This window comes from Lepisma saccharinum, chromosome 3, assembly GCF_977018435.1.
Source record: "Lepisma saccharinum chromosome 3, izLepSacc3.1, whole genome shotgun sequence".
Taxonomy (NCBI): Eukaryota; Metazoa; Arthropoda; class Insecta; order Zygentoma; family Lepismatidae; genus Lepisma; species Lepisma saccharinum.
The window spans coordinates 71838985-71853192 of NC_139231.1; the positions used below are offsets into that span (position 1 = coordinate 71838985).

The following is a 14208-nucleotide window of genomic DNA, read 5'->3' on the forward strand; positions in this document are numbered from 1 at the left end:
CTTGTCACTTTAATTGTTTTATGTCGATTAGCATCCACTTCTCGTATTAATTTTACTTTCTGGTCAAGCATGTAACTTTTCCTCTTTTTGTTCTCAATGGCCGACCAATATCAACTGACAACTTTCACTGAAGGAATCGCTGTTCTGATTTTTTTATGGAACACAGCAAACTTCAGCTATTGGCATATTTTAAACATGTGTGCTTTCATATCACGATTATGTACAAAATAAAATTGGTATAGTACTCTGAACAACTGCGGCAAATCTGTTTTCCTCTGATTTCATGCAGCCTCTCCTTGCCTTCTCTGTGACACCACCGCTCTGCACTCATTTTTCTCGCAACTCAAGACTGACCGCTGTCATGTCCGCATTTCCTGTTTCGTATTTGTGTTTTTGTAACAAGAATGTATACGTCTGTGACATTGTTGTAGCTTGGTTACGTACAAATCAACTGAATTAACACGTTTTAAAATTATATTTTGCCGGGACCTACAGTAATTTACATACAGAGGTTGTTCGCTTTATATCCGATCATTTTCGATTTGGTGCTGCCACCTGGCATATCATGCTGGAACTATGGGTCTGCTGGCGGGAGCAGTGTTGTGTCTGACCTTGTAGGTGCGTGAGTGTTGGTAGTGAATGTTATCAAATGGCGCCGAAAATCAACTGGTATTGGGAGGGTTACGTAATGGCCCTTTTCCATGCTAAGTTTTCATACGTATGCAACAGTGTTGGGAGAATGGGTTAACACTTGGGGTGACTACTGCGAAAGCTATTGTGGCCCATTACACACAACAGGCTCTCCTTGCAAAACATTTACCCACGAAAAGCACCAGGAGAAGGGCTACAAGCAAAGTGTCACTCGTAGTCCGAGGGGGGACCTGTCGATTGACATTCGGGCGATCACATACCGTGACATTGACGGCAAGGGGCGCAGCAACTTTGTTCGTCAGTGCAGGGAAAGTTGCCCTCATGGCTTTATGGTTGTGACGGGATTCGGATATGAGGGTAAATTGATGATATGCAAGGTGGACAAAAACGTGAAAGTGAATGCCAGATACTTCCAAGACTCCATTCTGACACCTATCTATCGGAGAGACATCCCACAATTGTATGGAATGGACGTGAACCAGGTGATGATCCATATGGACAAGGCTTCGAGTCATACCGCCAGAACATCACTACGTTTTTATCAGGAAATTGCAGAGGAATTAGGAATTCATGTCATTCCATTTGAAGACATTCCTGTGAAAAGCCCAGATGCCAGTCCAATGATTTTTTGCGCATTTGGACTGTTGAAATGACGTCTTCAACATCGCCGCCCATGCACCCTGGATGGTCTATGAAAAGCTTGCAGGGAGGAGTGGGACAGAATTCCCAATCCTGTCCTGCACCAGAGCTTGCTGCAATGGAAACTGAGATGCCGGGCGATAGTCCACAATGCTGGGGGTCCAATAGAACATGATCGGTGGTGGCGGCGCGGTATCTCTTAAGGTGAGTACCCGTCAAAAATGGTCGGATATAAAGTGAACAATCTTCTGTATAAAACAGAATTACGCAGAACTGAGTTATAAAGCAGTCTCAATTGTACTTGCCACTGTCATGCTTCCAATGGGAACTATTAAAAAGAAACACATGTGCACTCTGAAGTTTTTCAAAACAGTCTCTTATTACAACAAAATGTTACAGAACTCTGTAACCTTCATAATTGAAGTAAGACTTGAAGCTTTCCTGGAGACCAATGATGAATAGATTCTCTTGGACTATCGACCAGGTGAGTTGTGGAAAATATTCGAAGCTTTCGAGAGCTAACGTCACTCATCTTCAGGGTAGAAGTGCAGTTCTGAGCGTAAACCTGGTGTATATATGTTTGTGGAAGGGGGGATCACAGTGAAGATGGTGGACCAATCGGGTGGCCTGTCTGCTGGGTGCACGCTTCTGGTTTGGGTTCCTTGGAGTGTCCGTGTCCCCTGATGTGTCTGGATTTCCCGATGTGTCTGGATTCTTTGATGTGCCCAGATTCCCCGATGTGCTGGTCTTCTTGGACAGTACTCGTTTTAATGTTTTGTTGATGTTGTGTTCCGAGTACCCTTTCTGTTTGAAAGCCATGTGAAGATGTTGTATTTCTTCTGATAGATGCTCTGCGTTTCTGATGGAGATGGTCCAGTGAAATAAAGTAGAGAGTACTGTAGCTCATTGAGACCGGAGGTGAAAACTGCTGACATTGAGATATAGATCGGTGTGAGTTGGTTTCTGGTATACACTGTGTCCCAAGGATCCACCTGACTTGTGTTTGATGAGAATATCCAAGAACGGCAGGCTGTTATTCTTTTCAGTCTCCATGGTGTACTTGATATTTGGGTGTTGATTGTTTAGGTGGTCTAAGAATGGCTGAAGAGTTTCTTTACCATGCGGCCAGATGATGGTGTTGTCGACATATCTGTAGAAGGCTGGGATCTCATTACCACACCGTCAGTTTGTTTGTAGTACTGTCCACCATAGCTGAAGTAGGTAGAGGTCAGTGTGTGTTTGAACAGACTGATGATTTCTGGTGTAAAGTGGCATTCTAGTAATTCCAGTGAATCTTGAAGTGGCACTTTGGTAAAGAGTGACACTACGTCGAAGCTGACTAAGATGTCATCTGGTGATGTTCTGATCTGCTGCAGCATCTTGATGAATTCTGCAGAGTTCTTCCTATGGTGTTCACATTTCCCTATAAGTGGTTGAAGCTGGGCTGTCAAGAATTTGGCGAATATATACGTTGGGCATCCAATGGGGCTGACGATCGGTCTTAATGGTACTGCGGTCTTATGTATTTGTGGAGTCAGTATAGTCATGAAGATATTGTTCCGTCCGGTGTTAATTTGTCCAGAATCGGTTTCGGGGAAAGATGTTTTCTTTAAAAGCGCTCTGATCTTCCTTTCAACTGCTGCTGTGGGATCTCGGGGGAGTTTCCTGTACGTGGAGTCTGCTAGAAGTTCGTTTCCAGCTTGGAAACTGTAGGACACAGAAACAACAACAATAATTTTGTATATTAATAACTTTCATTGTTAGTTGAAGCCTACATTAATGAACACTTTTTCCCATTCACTCTAGATGCTGGCTGTAATATAGTTAATGATTGTCATGAAGAGGCTCAGTGCATTTATGACAATGCAAACTTCCAGTATCATTGCCAGTGCAATCCTGGGTTCTCAGGTGATGGGAAGCATTGCACTCCAACTGTCATAGGCTGCAATGTGTTGAAGAATTGCGGCAGCCATGCTGAATGCATTTACGATCCAATTGAGGCTGGATATCGATGTGTGTGCAGAGATGTAAGTATCAGCATTTACTGCTTACATTCAGTGAATGAATTTCTGCTGAAGAAAAGTAAAATTCAGATCAAGTTATTAAAAGGCATTGATTGCTCTGGCATAGGTGTTGCTGTACGCTTCTTCAGGGTAGCTATTTAGGTCCAGACAGGTTAACCTGAAGTTCAACATGCATTTTGAAATAGAGTAGTGTACCCTTACCAACATATTCATAGTTTGACTTAAACTGATGGGGAGCGATTGAATTTTGGCACCTTTCTAATGGCTCCTTCAGGTGCATGAGGAATAGAAGAGCTACTTTGAAGCTTTAAGGGTAGATTGTTATCTTCCGCACATCCACTGCAATGTAATTTTCTTAAGAATCAAATCTGGGAAAAAACAATATGCTATCAATAATTCCACAGGCTGTCACTTCCAGTTGGAGACGTAAAATAAATAAATAATTTCTTTAAAATGAATATAACAGCTTCTGTTGTAAAGCCTTTTTTTCTGCACCCTTCCTGGGTTACAGAAATAAATTCCAATTCAGAAGTTAGTTGAAATGCGAGACTTAAAATTAAAGAATCTGTACAATGATGAACAGGTCTACAAATTATTGGGATAATAACCAGTATTACAGAAGCATATATAATTATACTCAACATGGACAATTGTGAAGAATTTTAGTGACATTACAAATACATGAATTTCAGCAGTTCAATATGGCAATTGTAGACCAGACTCATTTTGTCTCAAGTCTTCAAGGGGTGTATTTGCTGTTTGGTCACATGTTGTTCGTCCCTGAACATAGGATGTGTTTGGGAAAGACAGTCAATATGAGTGGTGATAGTGCAAATCAGAAGAGACCCTACAAAGAAGAATAAAAGATGAAGTCCTTACAAATATTCCTTTGGGAAAATAAGTTATGCCAAAAGTTCTGAAGTGGAATTTCCATATTTTATTCAAGACAGATAAAGTGTGCCAAATATATGTTCAATGTATTCATTATCTTCACAGTTAAAAAAAAGTAAAAGCTTATAAAAATGTTAAGAATTGGACACAAAGCTAAAGATACAAAAAATTATTACATAATTTGTAAATTGTTCATCAATTATGTCTCAATAGTCCATATTTTACCTAAAAAATAGGCACAAAACTTGGCCACTTCAGCTAATTTGGCCAAGAAGTCCCAGGCGAAGAGGTGTTGCTATTAATTTAGTCATAATTCTGGAAGGGTTCCATCTGAAGCCATAATTTTCTTCTATTTCTACTACTGCATAAGAATGATCACAGCTACATAATAAGAAATGAGAAAATCAACAATTGCTATAGAGGTTACAACCCATGTGGTGACATATACGATAAAAAAAACAGCATTATGTAATGCAGTAACCTTCAACCTGCAGGCCACATGTGCCCCTGGTTTTAATTTAGTGGCCACCTAAAGCCCGTAATTATTAATGTTTTTTTCCTTTATTTTTTAACAAAATAACATACAGGCCCGTGGCCAGAATTTTATTTCGGGGGGGGGGGGGGGTCATCCCTTATCAGCACAGGCATTGCCAGAAATATTTGTAGAAGAGTCAGGCCATAGATAAAACTTGATTAGTACAAATAATAATGACAATAATAATTATTGTTATTTTACAATAATTATTATAAGTTATTAAAAATATACCAATATCCTTATAAATTTATTGTTATTATTATGTAAATGGAGAGACTTTGCTATTCTATCCACAGTATCAGTGAACATCTAATACAATTGTTGTCCATTATTTTTTATAAATTTGTACAGTTAGTGCACTGAAAATCATAGTTATTGTATTTTGTTATTAACTTTTACACAATCATTCAACAAAGGCTTTAACAGTTGGTGGTAAATTTTACTCATAAAGTTTGTAACTATTCTGTGACTTCTCACAAAGAAAACTATAGGTTTTGTAAGCTGTGGATAAATTTATTCTTTGAATTAAATGGTAGAATATTAAAATATAACCTGGTTTCTCTATTATACACTAAACTCTTTTCAATGTAACACAGTTTTTACTGTGGTATTAACTTCATTTCTGTTATTAACAATAATAACAACATATAAATTATATGTTTGTAGGATTTTGTGGGAGAGGGGGCTTCAGCCCCTTAGCCCTCCCACTGGCTAGGTGCCTGTACAACCCGTTTCATTATGTTTACTTGTGTTGCAGTGACCAATCTTAGTTCAGAATTTGAGTGCTGTTTTCAATAGTTACCCCTACTGATGTATTGTTTCATTAGAAAAGAGTACAGTAAGTGAACGAACAACAGAAACAATGTAATAATATGGAATGTGAAAATGGCCCACTACAGAAAAAAACTATTTTCATTCATTGAGCAAGGTATGGGAGTACTGATAATGATATTATTGTATTTGTCATGGGCAATTTGGGACTTCTAAGAAAACGTTCTTTAGTTTCTTGCAGTTACACCAAAATATGAAAATATCTCGTAGCTCAGTGCTCAAGGTTGGCAAGGGACTGCAGTGATTTACTATCCCCCCAGGCAGGAAAAGTTGCATACAACATACTTAATCTATTGCATTCTCACCATTGTGAGTCATACAAGCACCATTCTGAGTCAAGCGTGGTACGCTTGAGCGTACCAGGTGGCACAGTGATAATAGAGGGTTCCTAGGTTTGATACCTTAAAACTCTAGGTCCAGTCCCAATTAGCCTATCCGAGCATCAAGTGAACTTATAACAAACTTTTGAGCAAGCATCCCTTCACTAAATGATGTCCATTCCAAATGCTGCATAACTCTGGAGCTCTATATTCTTTATAAATGTTGGAATTGAAGTCTGTTACATAATATCTTTCAGGGATTTATAGGAGATGGCTACCAGTGCAGGCCAAGCAGATCTTGCTACCAAGATTCTTCTGTTTGTGATATAAATGCTGGATGTGTGTACTTCAGTGGAGAGTACCTGTGTCAGTGCAAGGAAGGTTTCACGGGGGATGGACTGTCTTGCAAAGGTAAGAAAAACATGCAAATGTTTAATTTATTGGTTTGGTTTGGCCTAGAGGTGCACAAATAAAAGGTAAACGGAGCTTTCATCCACAATTTGTTTATTGTCCCTTGCAAGTATTAAGGAGTTGTTATGTTGTTATCAGGTGTCACTAGTGTGTTTCTCTTACAATCACATTGTAAAAAAATTGGCGTAACAATAACACCCATCCTTCTAGCCCTGTTATCATTTTTAGCTTGTGTTTCCAAACACACACAATTTACACTTAAGGTACTAAGTTCACTTTAAAAGACTACACCACATAATCATGCATCATTTATTCATCAGCATTAAGTGCCATCAAACTCCACATTAAAAACTATACACAGCATTCCATTATGATTTATGATTTTTTCATGTAAATGTATGGCCAATATTAAGGTACATGTTGCTTGCATCTGTCGACAAAATTTCGACATTCTAGTGTTGCTAGCTAAGCTAATATGCCCCCAAAATGGCACTCTTTCACTTAAGTCATATAATAGCCTGTCCCAAAACCATCAAATGCTACACATGACCTATAATGGTTGCAAATGACAAATTAACATGACATCAGTTGCCTAATCATGACCAATCGATACTTTCTTATATATTATTCTCGCTGAAAAGTGCATTTCTGGAAAATTTTTAAGGCTGCCTTCCGTCAGTTATTAATTTATAGAATTTTCTGTATGGAGCAAACTGATAACACTGGTCTGCATATTAACATCAACTTTGAATTGTTTTTGGTTTGATACGTGATTTTTACTATTTAAGACATGCTGATTTAAAAAATAATAACAGTTTTCTCCTATCACGTAAGAATTTTTTACAAATTGATGGGTAAAAATTACAAATGTGCACTTATATTATGTAATATATGACCCATTATCGGATTTTTTGAAGAAAAAAAAGAGCTTACTAAACTAAATATTACTATTTATTTTCATATGCAAACACAAAATAAACCTTTAAAAACACCAGAAGTGCGTAGTCAAATGCAAGAAAATAAAAATTTATTATTTGTTTCATATTTCTAGTTATTTTTCATGCACTTCATTCTGTAAGCTTTGGTTAAGTTTCTTGTGCTCTTCATGTAACATTTCTCTGTTAATGTCCAACTGTAATCTGCTATCATATTTACACTCCAACGTTCCTGATATCTTTGTTCCATCTCTTTATATCTTGGTGCAACCTTTCTCCTTGTTCCTCACTCACTTGTCCTAGGTTCTCTGAAAAGTAATCAAGTTGCGAATGTAAAAAGTGCAATTTTAGGTTCATGTTACAACCTAGGATATGAAATTTTTTCAACATATTTTCAACAATTTCTTCATAGTCTGTGCTCTCTTTGTTTCCCAGAAAATTTCTACCACACTCCTAAATGTTATCCAACCTACTTTCTCAACTTGAGTCATTGTTGCTTCGAAGGCTCCATCCTTTATTAGCTTTCTGATTTGGGCTCATACAAAAACACCTTCCTTTATCTTCCCATATGTTAGCGATGGGAATGTATTGCAAATAAATTTGAAACATTTGTCCCTCCTTGTCAAGTGACTTTACAAACTGTTTCATTAAACCTAATTTAATGTGAAGAGGGGGAAGTATAACCTTGTCATGATTTATTAAACTTTCATGCGCGATATTTTGTGATCCTGGATTCCACGACTGACGTAGTGGCCACTGTCTTCTTATCCAATGTTCATTTCTTGCTCTACTGTCCCACTCACTCAAAAAACATGGCATTTTGGTATATCCAGATTGTTGTCCAAGTATGATGCCCAAAACCTTCAAATCACCACACACTACCCATCCATGTCCCAAATATTTAATTTTAACCAGAATCATTTTCAATTTTTTGTATAATTCTTTTAGTGAAACAGAATGTGCAATAGGAACAGATGGAATTTTATTTCCATTGTGCAACAAAACACATTCTAAACTTGTTTTCGACGAGTCTATGAATAGTCTCCAATCAGTTGATGCATAAGGAAAACGTAACTCATTCATTAAACCAGATACATTACAACAATATACAAGGGATTTTTCTTCCAAAAAGTAGGACACAAACTGTTTATCTCGATGTCTGTACCAGGCAAACGTTGTGCTAGAGGCCAGAACGTTGCTAGAGGCCAGAAGGTTCTTTTCCTGCAGCTTAGAACCAAGTAATTTGGCAAACTCCTTAGTTAGCCTCAAATCTCGAACGAAATCATTAAGTTTGCCTTGTGTGAAACGTATCGGGTCACAAGAGCCACTCGGGGGGTTCATAAATGTCATCTTCCTTTTCACTTACATCTATGTTGTCACTTTTTGAACTAGAATCACTAGTAACACACTGAAGAAAGGATGGCACTGTCGGAACAGGTATGTCAGGGCCTTCCAACACAGGTCTGATGGCTGACGGAATATTTGCTTCTTACTTAACACTATGTCCTATAACTTCACACAAACAGCAGTAGTAATTGTCACTATGATTTTTAGGTTCTCTCCACTCCATACCATGGGAACTCCAAAAAGCATAGCTTCCAATTTCTTCTTAGTCCAGTTTCGTAGAGATTCTACAGAGGAGCGGCATACTTTATGCAGAGCCCATGATTTATCTTGATTGCCAAGTTTGATATGAAAGTACGCGTAATAAGTTTTCTCCACAAAATCTGAAATGTTCTGTCTTTGTCTCTTAGGAACAAATTCACCACAAATGTAGCAAAACACATCTGGACTGTTACGACACCCACGAAATGCAATGTTGTTCGTTATATGGCACTACTACATTACGGGCTTTTATGAATGAAAATGGGGAATGAAAGTTTTCTAAATTAACTACAATAAGATTGTTTGCTAGAGCGTTGTTATCACGACAAAAAAGCAAGTTTTATATAATACTGCTTTTAGCAGATTCATTTGTGAAAGATTTTTTTTAAACTATCTTCAGGATCGTGTACACATTGCTGTCAATGTAAGCCGAGACATCTAGTGACCAACATCTGAACTTCTGACCTAAGTTCATAAATATTGAATTGTTAGAAAATCTTACATGATAGGGGAAAACCACTGTCATTTTCAGAATCAGCGAGTTCAAATACATATAAAACACCCAAAATTTGAAAAACAATTTTACCCATGCAGACCAGTGTAATGTTAAGCATTGAAAATATCACAATAGATGAGGCTATATAATGCAGAAAACCCAGTGTAAATATCTCATACGGTTTTCATGGTAAAGGTGATCAAAGTTTGGTTTACTACTGTACAGTCATGGACACTACTGGGTTATAACAATTGCATTAACTTTCAATGGAATCTTTACAACCCAGAAGTGGCCATGACTGTACTATACATGTCTTATTTTTCACTTCCTGCATTTAGTGCAACAATGCATATTTTAAATGTCTGGAACTTTCTCGCCTATTGCATCACACAACTGTGACAACAATCAAATAACTCACACTACAATTACATTTTAAAGCCCACGTATCAATACATATATAGTTTTCTGGAACATTATCTGAGCCACAATATGTTCCCAAAGTCCACTTTAAAATTATGTAATGTACTGGGATATATATGTGTACCCCACGGGTGTTTAAAGGTTAAAGTTATAAGTTCTGCTAGTCAAAAATGTGAAACTACATATTCCAATACTTTATAGTAATGATACTTGAACAGTGATAGTTATAATTTAAAATCAGTCCATCTCTATTTTAAATTGCAGCATCCTAATTGTGAAAATGCTCATTCAGTAATAACATACAAACATACGAAGCTTATCCTGAATGTAAAGATACAAACCAAAAATAAGATATAAAATAAATGTATTGCTCGCAACTAAAGTTACACTTGATACACTGATACAAAGGCTATTTCTCCACACAAGTGCCACCATTGTCCAAACATTTGTTCAGACGCGGAACAAGTTTTTGTATCCCTGAATCGTAGAAATCCACCGCCTGCATCTGGAACCAAGTTGTGACTTCTTCCCTGACTTCATCGTCGTCGGCAAAGTTTTTTTCCACCAAGATTTTTCTTGAGGTACAAGAACAGGTTGTAGTCGCTGGGTGCAAGGTCGGGGCTGTATGGCGGATGGGGAAGGACCTCCCATTGAAACTGCAAGCAGATCCTTGGTGACATTCGCTGCATGGGGGCGGGTGTTGTCATGAATAAAGCAGATTCCACTTGACAACATGCCTCTCCGTTTGTTGTGACGGCCTCCCACTTCTCTCTTCATAATGAACATCACGTCGACCTCCTGCGAAGGCACGGCACCATTTCGCCACATTTTGACGATTCATTATGTTCTCGTACACAGTCACAATTTCTCGGTGGATCTCCAATGGACACTTTCCTTGTGCCTGCAAAAACCTGATCTCAGCGCGCACTTCACACTTGGCGGGATTCGGTATCGCCGCTGACATTTCCAATGTGTGTTCCTCACACAAGACTCAGCACAGCACTGTCGACTCACTCCCAATCCTCGTCGTATAGTTCACGGTTACTGCCAATGTTGCCAACTTTGGTACACATTTTTCCCCTAACATGCAAATGTGTTTGTATCTTTACTTTCCGGACAAGCCTCGTATATTTGCACCAAACTTAAAAGTAGCAAACTGCTTGAAATTGATAATGAATAATAACATATTTGATTATAAGCCTAGTGAATACTTTAAAAATAATCGTTTGCTTATTAACGTCACCTTTTTTTTATACTTATAAAACAGAAATACCTCAACATGAGGGCAACTTTCTTCTTGTCAACCAAGGAATGACGACATTGAGGATCCCCTTCTATCCAACACCAGGAAACAGAGGAAGACCAATTCAGATTCAATACTTTCAGTTGGCTATTGGTATGTGTATATTTATACACTGTATTCCTATGATAGGTTTGTTAGGGTGTAATAAATGCAAATATTAAAAACAAACCAACTGGTGGAAAGATGAATACTGGTTGTTGTAAATGTAAAAACTCTCAGCAGATAAAATGAAATAATTGATATTAATATTTGATCCAAACCACTGCACAATGTGTCTCCACCAGGATGTTTTGATTGAAAGGTGACAGTGTTACCTGCGGATAGTGAACTAACACTGTTACATCATGGTAATTACAAATAATTGTGTACACTAATTACATGGTGACACTTGCAATTAATTAACGATGAAATAGCACATAACAGTTTTAAACTTTCAATCTAACTTTTAATAATTACTAATCAACAGAAACCAATTAAAGACTATCAAATATTAAATAATTGCATTCTAAAATGAGTATGGCATTACTGTAGGTTAACTACCTGTTATATCACTATGGGGTGCCATAGAGTATGATGAAATTGGTTCATGCCAAATTTATTACCATGGACCACAAGTCGAAAACTCTCAACTTAAGCTGCATTTGGATTGCATGTTTGTATTTACATATTTTTATCCACAATATGTCTAGAACTACTTTGATTAATTTATGAATGAAGAACAAGTAAGAATATACAAAAAGCGGAAATTGTTGCAACAAAGAAATCAGCAGCTGTGTAGTACTAATGGCAAGTTCAAAGAATGTAGAATGCAATGAAGGTCACCATGTGGTATATACATTGGAAAAAAAGCTACCTGAAATAAGAAATTCCAAAGTGATCATAGTCAATATACCAACGAGACACAATCTCATATCAGAATCTAGTGTTAATGTGGCCATAAAAGAGACAAACAAGAATATCAGACACCTGTGCAAAAACTTTAGTAATGTTGATATTGTAGATGTAAGCATGCTAGAAAGGAACAATCTCACAAATCGCGGCATGTATCTGAACCAATCTGGGAAAGAAAAGGTGTCAAAATCAATATGTACAGTGATAACTGAATACATCATAAACCAAAGAAGAAAGTGCAATTTTATTGAACTGAAATGGCAACACATAAATAATCAGGGAAGTGAAGTGGTAAATGGAAAGAAATACAGTGATTTGGTAAATAGCGGGAAAGTCTGTGTTGTGATAAATGGTGACAAATGCAGTAAAATGGTAAGTGATGAAAAAGGTAGTGAAGCTGAAAATGAATACTGCAGTGAAGTGAGAAAAGTTGAAAAGACAAGGAAGTGGAAAATGATAAAAGAATTAATGAAAAACATCCGATAGAATAAGGAGTGTTCCGGGCAAACTTAAAGATGATTTTTTTATTGTAAACCATAAAGATGCAACAATTAATGTAAATATATTTCATCAAAACGTACAAGGCCTTACCACAGCAAAAATGCTTAATTTAGAAATATTTATACAAAATGAATTGTCTAACATGTAATTTGTCTGACAGAACACTGGCTGCGAAAAGAAGATCTTAACTATATAAGCATTTCAAATTTTACCCTAGCAACCAGTTTCTGCAGAGAAAATAAAACGAGGGGTGGGTCATGCATATTTGTAAAAAATAACATTAAGGTAAAAGAAAGCAAACAGTTCAATTACCTGAATGAGGAAAAAGAATTTGAAAGTTCCATAGTTGAATTTCCACCACTTAGGCTAGTATTAATTTGTATATACAGAACACCCGACAGTAATATCAACAACTTTACTAGAAAACAAGATGTAATATTAGATGCTTATTCCAAAAGAAAAATGAAATCCATACCAATAGGAGATTTTATCGCTGATTTCCTGAGTCAAAAAATAGGAAATGAGGTAGAAATATTCATGAAAGCTCACAATCTGACAGCAGTTGTGAGAGTACCCACATGAATAACTTCAAATTCAAAAACAGCAATTGATCAGGTTTTCTTAAACACTGATTTATTTGTATACAGGGTCAATACAATTAGTACTGGCTTTTCAGACCATGACACACAATGCATTAAAAATACTGCAGCACAAAACATAAACCATACAAACACACACCATATAGACACTACCACAAAAAGATAATTTAATGAAGCTATTTTTAGTTTCTTTATCTACTTAATAAGTAGAGAATCGTGAGATGTCCTATACCATCAAACTGATGTGAATGGTGCATACGAGACATTGCTGTCTGCCTTTTCATACTCATTTAACTTAGCATTTCCCAAAATAACAAAACAAATATACATTGAAACCAAATCAAATTGGATAACACCTGACATCAAAGAAAACTGGAAAGATTTCATCACAATGGATAAATGCAGACACCAATTCAAAAGTGAAACATTCAATTCATATTTAAAAGAAAAAAAAGAGATTGAAAACTCAGTCAAAAAAAAAAAAAGAGACTATAATAGCAATATGATCCTAGACTCAAATAACAAACAAAAAACCATTGTGGCATATTGTGAAAACTGAATTAGGGATAGAAAAATACAAAGACAACATAACACTAAAACACACTGTGAAGGGCTCTGTCTTGATCTAACAAAAGCATTTGACACTGACAACCACAAAATCTTGGTAAAAAAATGGACCAGTATGGAATCAGGGGAGTCGCAAAAGAATGGTTTAAATCATATTTAACGGACAGGAATCAAATAGTAGAAATAACTCACATCGATGAGGCTAATAACAAGGAAAATTATCGATCAAAGAAACAACGCATGGTGTACCCCAAGGATCCATTTTAGGACCCTTACTTTTTTTTAATCTACATCAATGACCTTTCACAAAACAGTTAAGATGCAAATGCAACTCTCTTTGCTGACGATACAACCATTCTTATAGCAGGAACAAACATGGAACAGTTAAATCACAACATAAAGAATACAATCACACACATCTCAGAGTGGATAGAAAAAAATGGTCTTGTGGTAGACATTAAAAAACAAATGCAATTAGATTTCAAATCAACAGCTGTAGCAGTGAAACACCAGAAATTAACTTTCAAAATCAGGGCATAGAATATGTTTCTAACATAAAATATCTTGGCGTACAACTATTTGAAAATTT

General features: G+C 36.8%; 1 protein-coding gene across 2 annotated transcripts in view; it reads left to right on the plus strand.

The window, feature by feature from the left end:
• The window catches only part of Ndg (Nidogen), a 98897-nt gene that overhangs the window by 68880 nt on the left and 15809 nt on the right, over positions 1-14208 (plus strand). For both annotated transcript variants that reach the window (XM_083118762.1, XM_083118764.1), the window contains exons 18-20: positions 3097-3317; positions 6149-6302; positions 11026-11154. In XM_083118762.1, the coding sequence (XP_082974888.1) occupies positions 3097-3317; positions 6149-6302; positions 11026-11154 (504 nt within the window). The remainder of the gene's footprint in view (positions 1-3096; positions 3318-6148; positions 6303-11025; positions 11155-14208) is intronic.